Source organism: Scylla paramamosain, chromosome 33 (assembly GCF_035594125.1).
Source record: "Scylla paramamosain isolate STU-SP2022 chromosome 33, ASM3559412v1, whole genome shotgun sequence".
NCBI classification, from domain to species: domain Eukaryota; kingdom Metazoa; phylum Arthropoda; class Malacostraca; order Decapoda; family Portunidae; genus Scylla; species Scylla paramamosain.
In genome coordinates this window covers 507,501-517,500 of record NC_087183.1, presented here as the reverse complement: position 1 = coordinate 517,500, position 10,000 = coordinate 507,501, and the positions used below count along the sequence as shown (strand labels likewise).

Here is a 10,000-nt window from a genome sequence, read left to right as displayed (position 1 = left end):
TCATCAATTACTTTTCTCTTTTTCTCATTCAGGTCTCCAAGATGACATTGGAGCCTCTCGGAAAATTTCAAAATAGAGTGATGAGATTTATCCTGGGGTGTCCACTCTCCACCATGCATGGTTCTTAACATGTAGGCGTAGCTTGACTTGCCCCCACTTCTTAAGAGGATATACGCGAATGTCACTTCAGCGTAAAGTGCCTCTACTCTCACCATTATGTTCCTCATTACTTTAATGTTATCAGAACTTCACTCAATCCAGACGCGTCCAGACCTCTACTTCGACCTGGCGGCCGCATCCTCACCAAGATGGTATGTGATACCATTCGCAGACTGGCTGTTGATGTTCCTGAGGCAGAAATTGATCCTGGATTACCACCATGGCGTGTTCCTCAACCGGACGTCTCCTTTACTCAGACCTTCAAAGCAGACCTTCCTCTCCTGCAGAAACACCTGGCTTTAGAGACCATTGCCAGAGCGTCTGCCTCTGTTCCGGCGGCGCATCACGTCTACGTTGACGGCTAGCTGTAGGAGGATGGGAGTGCCGTGTGCTCCATATTCTCCGTGACAATGGTGCCGCCCGGAGGAGAGCAGTGAGCCGGCGACTCACAGTCGGCTCTTTACGCCCTCGCTTCTCCAAGACCAACTCACCAGGAAGATGTACAGAAAACATTACGTCAGCTGGCCACAGCTCAAGGCAACAGGTTAGTCATATCATTCTTGTGGTACCTTCTCATGTCAGACTTCCAAATAATGTCACTTGATAGTCTCGCCAAAGCTGTCTGTGCTCTCAATTTACTTGACATGCGTGATACTCCCTCCCTAAGTTGTTATAAGAAAGATTATATTCGGACGTTCACTCCACGGTGGTACACATCGCAGAAACGTTGAGAGGGCAAAGCAGTGTTTCCATCCAACACCATGACAAATTTCTCGCTGCTCCTCATATGTATCGTCGTCACGGACTCACGGTGCGAGACACAATGTTGTGAGTGCCAGGCTGAGGATGGGCTACTGCCCGGTGTGGCAGGTCTCCCATGCAGAGGACGTGCCTCACTACTCCACCTACAGGCTGTGTAACCTTCCCGATGCCAACACTTTGCAACACTATTGCCTTGAACGCATCGCTGTAAGGGACTTGTTACCTGAAGGGCAGGAATTAATCAATATTTGTAAAAGCTTATTTAACGATGATTATTTAGACACAATTCTTGTCAGTCATCCACATTTAGATGGATATTAACTGTATGATCTTAAGCTTATCTGTGTGTGTGTGTGTGTGTGTGTGTGTGTGTGTGTGTGTGTGTGTGTGTGTGTGTGTGTGTGTGTGTGTGTGTGTGTGTGTGTGTGTGTGTGTGCGCGCGCGCGCGAGATATATATATATATATATATATATATATATATATATATATATATATATATATATATATATATATATATATATATATATATATATATATATATATATATAAGTGTGCACATTCTACCTAAACAATGTACCCTGCGTAATACGTAAACTGACAAAAAAGTTCCCTCTCTCTCTCTCTCTCTCTCTCTCTCTCTCTCTCTCTCTCTCTCTCTCTCTCTCTCTCAGGGCAAGATGGCGGTGTTGGCTCAGTTATATTTTTATTAGATATCGCCCGGAGGCTCTTTTGATCTTTCCAGTGATCTTCTGTATTGAATCGCCGTCCGCCCCGCCCCTCCTGGCCCAGCCTCCCTCCTTCACCTCGCCTCACTTTTTCCTCCTTTTAAAACCTTTCATATATTTCTTTTTTATTATCGACTCCCTTGTTCCTGACAGTTCCCCAGCTTTGCCTGTCACTCTTCTTCGTTTCCTTCTTCCTCTGCTTCTTCCTTAAAATCTCAAAGAGTAGTCCGTGTTTGTTTCTCTGTTAAATATTTTGGCTTTTTGTTTTTCCTCTAGGTTTCGGTCTCTCTCTCTCTCTCTCTCTCTCTCTCTCTTCTTACTTTTTTTCATCTATCTTGTTTTCTTCCTTTTTTCTTTCGTCTCCATGCTTTCAGTTAACCTTCTTCCACCTCTCTTGTTTTCTCTTTTCTACCTTTCAGTCATAATCTCTCTCTCTCTCTCTCTCTCTCTCTCTCTCTCTCTCTCTCTCTCTCTCTCTCTCTCTCTCTCTCTCTCTCTCTATCGTGTCTACATTCCCTTTTTATTTCGATTCCTTTCTCTTCCATCTCTACTCATATTCCTCTTCTCTTTCTTTTATCTCTATTATTGTCCTTCTCTTCTAACTGCTTCTTCCTTTCTTCTCTTCCCTGTAGTAAGATGTAAGATAAAGTAGGGAAATATTCACATAACAACAACAACGACAACAAAAGAAAAAAGAAAATTGATGGAAAAATAAACAAAACAGAACGAAAACAAGCCAAATAAATGTACACGAGCAAAACTGAACAAAATAGAAACATAAACCAGAAAAAAAAGAGAGAAAAACAGATGAGAAAGATGTAAAATAGAAGAACATTAGAACGAGGAAAACGGAGGAGGAGGCGCTAGAGAAAGAAAACGAGAGTGTGGGGATCCTACTGCTGCTGCTCCTGCCTACTAGCTCAGTAGCACGAGAAGGAACAAGGCGGAGCATCAAACCGTGAATGAGTCTACGGCATGAACGCGCTGTTGCCCTACGCCTAACCTAACATAACCTAACCCAAGCCTTCCCCCTAACCTAACCTAACCCCTCCACTGCCTGATAATGTTTCCCCACCATCGCTTGCAGGTGTTTTAATTAGCTTATTTTCCTTTTTCCTTTTTTTTTTTTTTTTATCTACTACAGTCTTTAGTTCGTTAGCCTAGAAAGAATTACGTTAGTTTTATATTTTCTCTTACAATGTTCTGAATGTAAAAAAAAAAAAAGACTATCAGGAAAAAGACTTATTCTAATCCTCACTTAAGCTAATCCAACTTACCTTAAGCCTTACCTCACCTAACATACACGTTCAATAAGCCCGCTATCGTAACACCCACACCTCTTTCCCTCTTCTTCCTCCCCCTCTTCCTTCCTTCATTAAAAGGGAGAGACAACACTTCCTTAATTCTTTGCCATCAGTATTTAGGTTCTTTATATACACTTAAAAAAAACTCATCCTCTTTCTTCTCAACCTCCCCTTCTTTTGTTTTTTCTCCAACTAGGCTACTTTTAACTAAATTAATCTTCATCTCTTTGCTATCAGTACTTTAGTCTTACCTTTTTTTATTTGCTTCTTTTCCAACTCCTCCCTTCTTTTGTTCCTCCTCCAACGAGCGCCCCACTCACCAGAATAATGAAAATAAAGGAAAACACAACTTTCTCATCTTATATCTAGTACTTTAGTCCTTTATATCTACACTTTAAAAGAAACTCCTTCCCCTGCTCCTCCTCCTCTTCCTCCTCCTCCTCCTCTTGCCCATCTTCTCTTCCAACCGCTGACTCACTCACTCACTTAAAAGGAAAGAAGGACTGTACAGCTTCTTCCTTTCCTTATAATCCGTGTTTCTTTTCCTGTTCTTTCAATAAATAGATTAAAAAATATTTTCTTTTCACATCCTCTATTTGTAGCCATATTCCTAACTCACTCATGAAAAAAGAAAGCTTCACTGTCTGACCTTGCAAACATTACTCCCATCTTGTCTCTTCAAAATGTAAAAGAAAATGAACTTCTCTTCTTTATCCTCTTTTCTATCTACATTCACTTCCCACATGACTAAAAAATAAATAAATGAGTAAATAAAATAATAATAAAGGTAAAAATAAAAAAAAAAATGACACCTTCTCATCTCGCAAACATTACTTTCTTTTTATCTCTTCAAAATCTCATCTTCTTCCTCACCTACACCCACTTGCCACCTCACCCAAATAAAAAGGAAAACAGCATCTTTCAGTAAGTGTTTTTCATTCCATCGCTTCCGCAATTAAATGATAAGATCTCTTCATCTCCTCCTCGAATGAAAAGAGCAAAACATAACTTCCTCATTTCATTCCCACCAGTACTTTGCTCCCCTCCTCTTAAGCACACAAAGGAACAAGAACACTTAGCTCCCTACACTTTACATTAACACACTCCGCCATTGTTTTACCCTTCCGGTGCTGCACGATTTTCCCCATAACCACCTATATAGAATTTTTCGAACACCTCTTTTTGTACTACAGTCTTTTATAAAATTCCGCAGCCAAGATTCACTCTTATACTTCTACTACTGCTACTACTACTACTACTACTACTACTACTACTACTACTACTACTACTACTACTATTACTACTACTATTACTACTACTACTGCTGCTGCTACTACTACTACTTCTACTACTACTACTACTACTACCACTGCTATAATGATAATGATGATAATGATGATGATGATGATGATGATAACATAACAATTATAATAATAATAAATAATAATAATAATGATAATAATAATAATAATAATAATAATGATAATAATAATAATAATAATAATAATAATAATAATAATAATAATAATAATAATAATAATAATAATAATAATAATAACAGGTTTATTTGGCAAGAGCAGCACACAACACGAAACTTTCTTTGTGTTTCTACATACTTTTGAGAGAGAGAGAGAGAGAGAGAGAGAGAGAGAGAGAGAGAGAGAGAGAGAGAGAGAGAGAGAGAGAGAGAGAAATAGGTCTACCTACTCTCACGCTTCGCGCCTCTCTCGGTTACTATCTACTCCTCCTCCTCCTCCTTCTCCTCTTCCTCCTCCTCCTCTTCCTCCTTCTGTAGTTTAAGGAACCGTGAGGCTCTAAAACATTATATGGTCGGATACTCAGTAGTGGTAGTAGTAGTAGCAGTAGTAGTAGTAGTAGTAGTAGTAGTAGTAGTAATAGTAGTAGTAGTAATAGTAGTACTAGTAGTAGGTTAAGAGAAGAAGAGAGATGGAGGAGGAGGAGGAGGAATAACAAAAACACATAACAGGACAGGAAAAAAAAAAAGAGAGCAAGAAAAGAAAGGAAACAAATAGAGGAAAAGGAAATGTCAAAGTTACCATTAAGAAGGAGAATTTCAAAGATAAGATAGCTACTCGCAAGACATAAAAGACTGACGGACTGACTCACTGACCGACCGATTGACTGACTGACTGGCTGACTGACTAACTTACAATCTTAACGTGCGTCAACAAAAGGGTCATATGGCGCCGATGACACGTAAGAGTGCTAAATATTATTCCTTATCATCATTTGGTACATTACAGAGAGAGAGAGAGAGAGAGAGAGAGAGAGAGAGAGAGAGAGAGAGAGAGAGAGAGAGAGAGAGAGATAATACTTAAATCTTTGCTATTCACTCCAGCTTGAGAGAATTATCCTAACCACAATACATCTCAGGCAAACTATCTCTGCCAGTCTTTCTTATCGCACGGCAATCCAGCATTAGCCGAGCTGTTGCTGTTTATTAGTGAGTGTATCGCCAGACCAGGTAATCTCCGCACTCACTGGGGGATCACGAGACACCAGAAACAGGCTTACCACCACCTCCTCCTCCTCCTCCTCCTCCTCCTCCACACCACACCTACACCTCATTCTGCTTCTACGCTTCCTCTACCACCTCCTCCTCTTCCTCCTTCGTCTCTTCCTTTTCCATCATCTTCTATGTTTCCATTAGTTCCTCATCCTGGTTTTCCACATCCTCCTCCTCCTCCTCCTCCTCCTCCTACACTTTCACTATCTTCTCTTGTTTCTCCTACTCTTCCACTTCCACCTTCTTCTGCTCTTCCATTACTTTCACCTCCTTCTCCTCTTGTTTTTTTCCATCACATCCTTCTCCTTCTCCTCTTCCTGCTCTTCCATCACCTCCTTCTTCTCCTTCTACGCTTTCTGCCACCTATTCCTTCTCCTGCTTTTCCACCACCTCTTGTTCCTGCTCTTCCATCACCTCCTCCTCCTCCTCCTCCTCCTCAGCTTTCTGCTCATCCTGCTCTTCCATCTTCTAGTTCTCGTTCTGAATTCTTTCTCTAGTGCTACTGTTTTTTTCCCTATTTTTTTTTTCTTTCTTTCCTCCTTCATCTTTCCATCTCCCATCAAACGACTCGTCTTTCCTCTCCTGTAATTCCTTTTCTCCTTCAGTAGTCCTTTCTCGTCTCCCACCCCCTTTCCTCCTTCTCTTCCTCCTTTTTTTTTTTATCTCCTACTCTCCTCCATTTCATCTCCCACCTTCCTCCTCCTCCTTCTTTTCTCCTATTTAACTCCTATCCTCCTCTTTTTTCATCTCCACCTTTCTTTTCCTCTTCTTTTTAGTTTCTCCTTCATTTCCTCATACGTTTCTCTCCTTTCTCTCCTATTCCATCCTTTAATGTTTTGCACCACCATTAACAACACGAAACAACTTTTTTTTTTTACTTTTCTTTTTCGCTACTGCACAACTACGACTTTCTGGGGTGTTATTTCATTATTTTGAATCTGTGTGTGTGTGTGTGTGTGTGTGTGTGTGTGTGTGTGTGTATGACAGTATCCCAAGCGTCTCGAATCACTACTTGAAGCGGTTCATTCCAGCTCTCTCTCTCTCTCTCTCTCTCTCTCTCTCTCTCTCTCTCTCTCTCTCTCTCTCTCTCTATGACGTCACAAAGCCAGCCCAAAATAGCCTGGCCACGGTTCTCATCAGTGGCCGCTATCACAATCCCGCCATCAGGCTCTTTCTCCAATTACTGCCATTTTATGATGCCTTCCATTGTGTCAACTTTCCCGCTCTCCCCTGAAGCTCATTGTGTCAACTTCCCCATTCAGCGCCGAGCGGGGGAGGAGGCGAGGCAATAAGGGGCTTGGTGGGTGGCTTACGCGCCTGCCATTCTATGATAATTGCTTGCCAAGGGTGATTGTGTGTGTGAGGACTCCCCGGCATCAGCGAGTCATCTCTGAAGGGTGTCCGTGTGGAAGAATATAAGGGGAGAGGGGGTACTTTCTAAACTGTATGTGAAAGTATTGGGGGAGAAAAAGGGAGCGAAAGTTTTTTTTTGTGTGTGTGTGTGTGTGTGTTTATGATTTTTCGTTTTGTTGCTATTGTTGTTACAGTTATACTACTACTACTACCACCATCTCTACCACCACCACCACCACCACCATTACCACCACTACTACTACAACGTTATACTTTTGCTTTTGTTGAATAGAAATTGATTTTGCCTTATCAAATTACTTACTGAATTTGAATGCTTTAAAATTATGAAAAGGTGGCAGACTGACATCAGAGGTCATATGGCGCTGTGGCGATACACTAGATAGTCATGTAAATGTAAAGATATTGTGATGTATAGCTAAGATAAAGGCCTGTAACATATAAAAAATGCGTTATAATCAAATGAAAAAATATTATATCTGTATTTTCTCTGATCGTTACTAATAATAGATTCTAACTGGCATTCTTTTTCATTTTCTTAACACATCTGTGGACGTGGCCGTGAGGTGATGCTACACGTCAGCATCACCTCCCAGTAGGCGCTATAAAGCTGGGAGCCGTTTTGTGAGTGTAGATATTTTATCTCGGCCTAAATGGGAACATTATCTGACGAAGCAGGATGAAGGAAGATCAGTTGCATACAGGAAGTAATCCCTGCAAGTTGTTACGCTACTAATGCATTATTATTATCATCATCATTATTATTAACGTCATCATCATCATCATCATCATTAACAACAACAACAACAACAACAACAACAATAACAACAACAACAACAACAACAACAACAATAACAACAACAACAACAATGACAGTAGTAAAAAGAGAAAAAAAGAAGAAAGAGGAGGAAGAGAAGAAAGAGGAGGAGGAGAAGGAGGAGGAGGAGAAGGAGGAGGAGGAGGAGAACATGAAGCAAGGTAGACGATCACTTCGAGATAACCATTTGCTTTCTCCTTTTCCTCCTACCCCTCCCGCTCCCCCTCCCCTTCCTCCTCTTACACTGTACATTCATCCCTCACCCACCATGACGCCACACTCCATCTAAACAAAGACTACACGAAAGACAAGAAAACTCAACGAAGCGGTATGACGGTTGGTGGCAAGCTGTCTTCATAGAGAACGGGGCGGCCACTACGCAAACGCATACTAATGTAATTATAAATGCTAAAAAAAATAAATTACTGTAACAAAATATTCAGCAACACTACATATTTTCTTCTGCTAATGTGGAACTTATTCAGCTGGTTATCGATCTCAATAATAGTTTTAGTGTAGTTTCGGGCAATACGACACATATTTATAATGAATTTGATTTTTATACCTCATTAGCAGGAATAGTCTCGAAACTTAACTTTTTACCCCAGTATTCTCTGTGATCTACTTGAGTTACAGTGGAAGCAATGAAGCGCGGCATGACAGGTCAATAATGAGGCAAGTTAGGGTTGTGATACAAGTGGTCGGGCAAGACGGCTGATTGCCTAATTGGTAGTTAACGCCATGAAGCGCACATCACACTCCACATATATATACGAATAATACTAACAGAAATAATGTCAGAAACAAAACCACAACATTAACATACAAACATATGATAATGTCAGACGCAATGCCATGGATAAAATTATAAACCAATACACACATGGCTTAAGCAGGACGACTAAACCAGGGTCATTGCCCACACCATATATGACAACAACGGAAACCTGATATGGTGTGCCAGAACCTGCTCTCCTGTACTTCATGTGTGATTTACACGATCTAGGCTTTCACTTTGATATAACAGTTGCTCTTTTCAATTTTGGCACGAAAAAAGGGCATATTATATCTACAATCAGTGACTTGGTAGAGTAGACATTATATAATTAGCTTGCACAGCACTAAAACACAGAAAATCAGACTCTAGCAACTATTAACATTTGTAAGGCATTCTTACCTTTGAGGTGCAAGATAGTCAGGTTTCATCTTCCTTCCCTGTGTCCTGAAAACACCTCCAAAACGAGGTAGCACATCTTGCATTGCTTTTACGCGGAGGAAATAGCAGTGGACTGATGATGATTGTTGTAGTTTCCCGCGGAAGTCCAGTTGATTCTGCTTTTTCAACGGGGTTTTCTTTCTTACGTAAATGGTAAAGCAAGTGTCGAGGTCCCTGATTGGCTTTATTTTGATCCAGTATTTAACAATGAACATTTTATTTTGATATTACTATAATAATTATTGATGGTTGGGTGTATTGATAATTAAGGGAACATTTTTCAATACAAACGAACATGAGAATGTAGCAACAGGAGTGAATAGTCCCAATGAAATGAATACATGTATATAATTTATGTTGATATTATCGCCTACATATTTTCTAAGAATAAGCAAGCAATTAATCAACACAATGTAAAAAAATAAATAAATAAACAATATAGTGTTGTATAGCAGCTACACGAATGGATGCCAGATGTACGATGACGTCATTTATTTATGGTTTTGGTAACAAATTCCTGCTTTTGATTTGCCTTCAGAACGAACATAAAAGTTTGTCTGACTGGTGGGTCAAAAGGTTGCTTGCCCGCTGCCACTTCGCCTCAGGGTCTCCGCCAGCGCATCCACCAGGTTAACCATCAGTGTGTTGCCTTCGCACTGCCCGCCGCCTCCCATGACAGCCCAAGTGAACCACCCCTGCAGAGGAATACATGCGCACTGTTGGATTAACCCGGAATAGGACTCTTTTTATCACAATCCAGATATTTATTGGTTTACAAGTCACAGCCCAGTAAAACTTTCTCCAGAAATAAAATCAGTTATTTTTTTTTCACGAGTCAAAATATTCCTTACCTTAATTCTGCCTATCACTTTGTGTTCAGCTTCGTAAAGTAACTGAATCACCTAAGGATTTAAGCTTACATCCCTAGCCTCTATACAGCCACTAAGATAAACAGTCACAAAGATAAGCAAATGGGATACATTCTGTCCAACAAGGTTCAAGACTAACACAGACGACTTGAAATGAATCTAGGTCGTCATGCTCTCTTAACTTCTTCAGTATCCTGGCATCGACTTCACTATATTTCACAAGTCATTGGAGGACTTTATCAAGTGAAG

General features: G+C 40.5%; 1 protein-coding gene across 1 annotated transcript in view; it reads right to left on the bottom strand.

Moving 5' to 3' along the window:
• The window catches only part of LOC135089508 (uncharacterized), a 58,059-nt gene that overhangs the window by 43,068 nt on the left and 4,991 nt on the right, over positions 1 to 10,000 (bottom strand). Inside the window, exon 10 of the mRNA XM_063985086.1 lies at positions 8,844 to 9,577. Coding sequence (XP_063841156.1) covers positions 9,452 to 9,577 — 126 coding nt within the window. The 3' untranslated portion in view covers positions 8,844 to 9,451. The remainder of the gene's footprint in view (positions 1 to 8,843; positions 9,578 to 10,000) is intronic.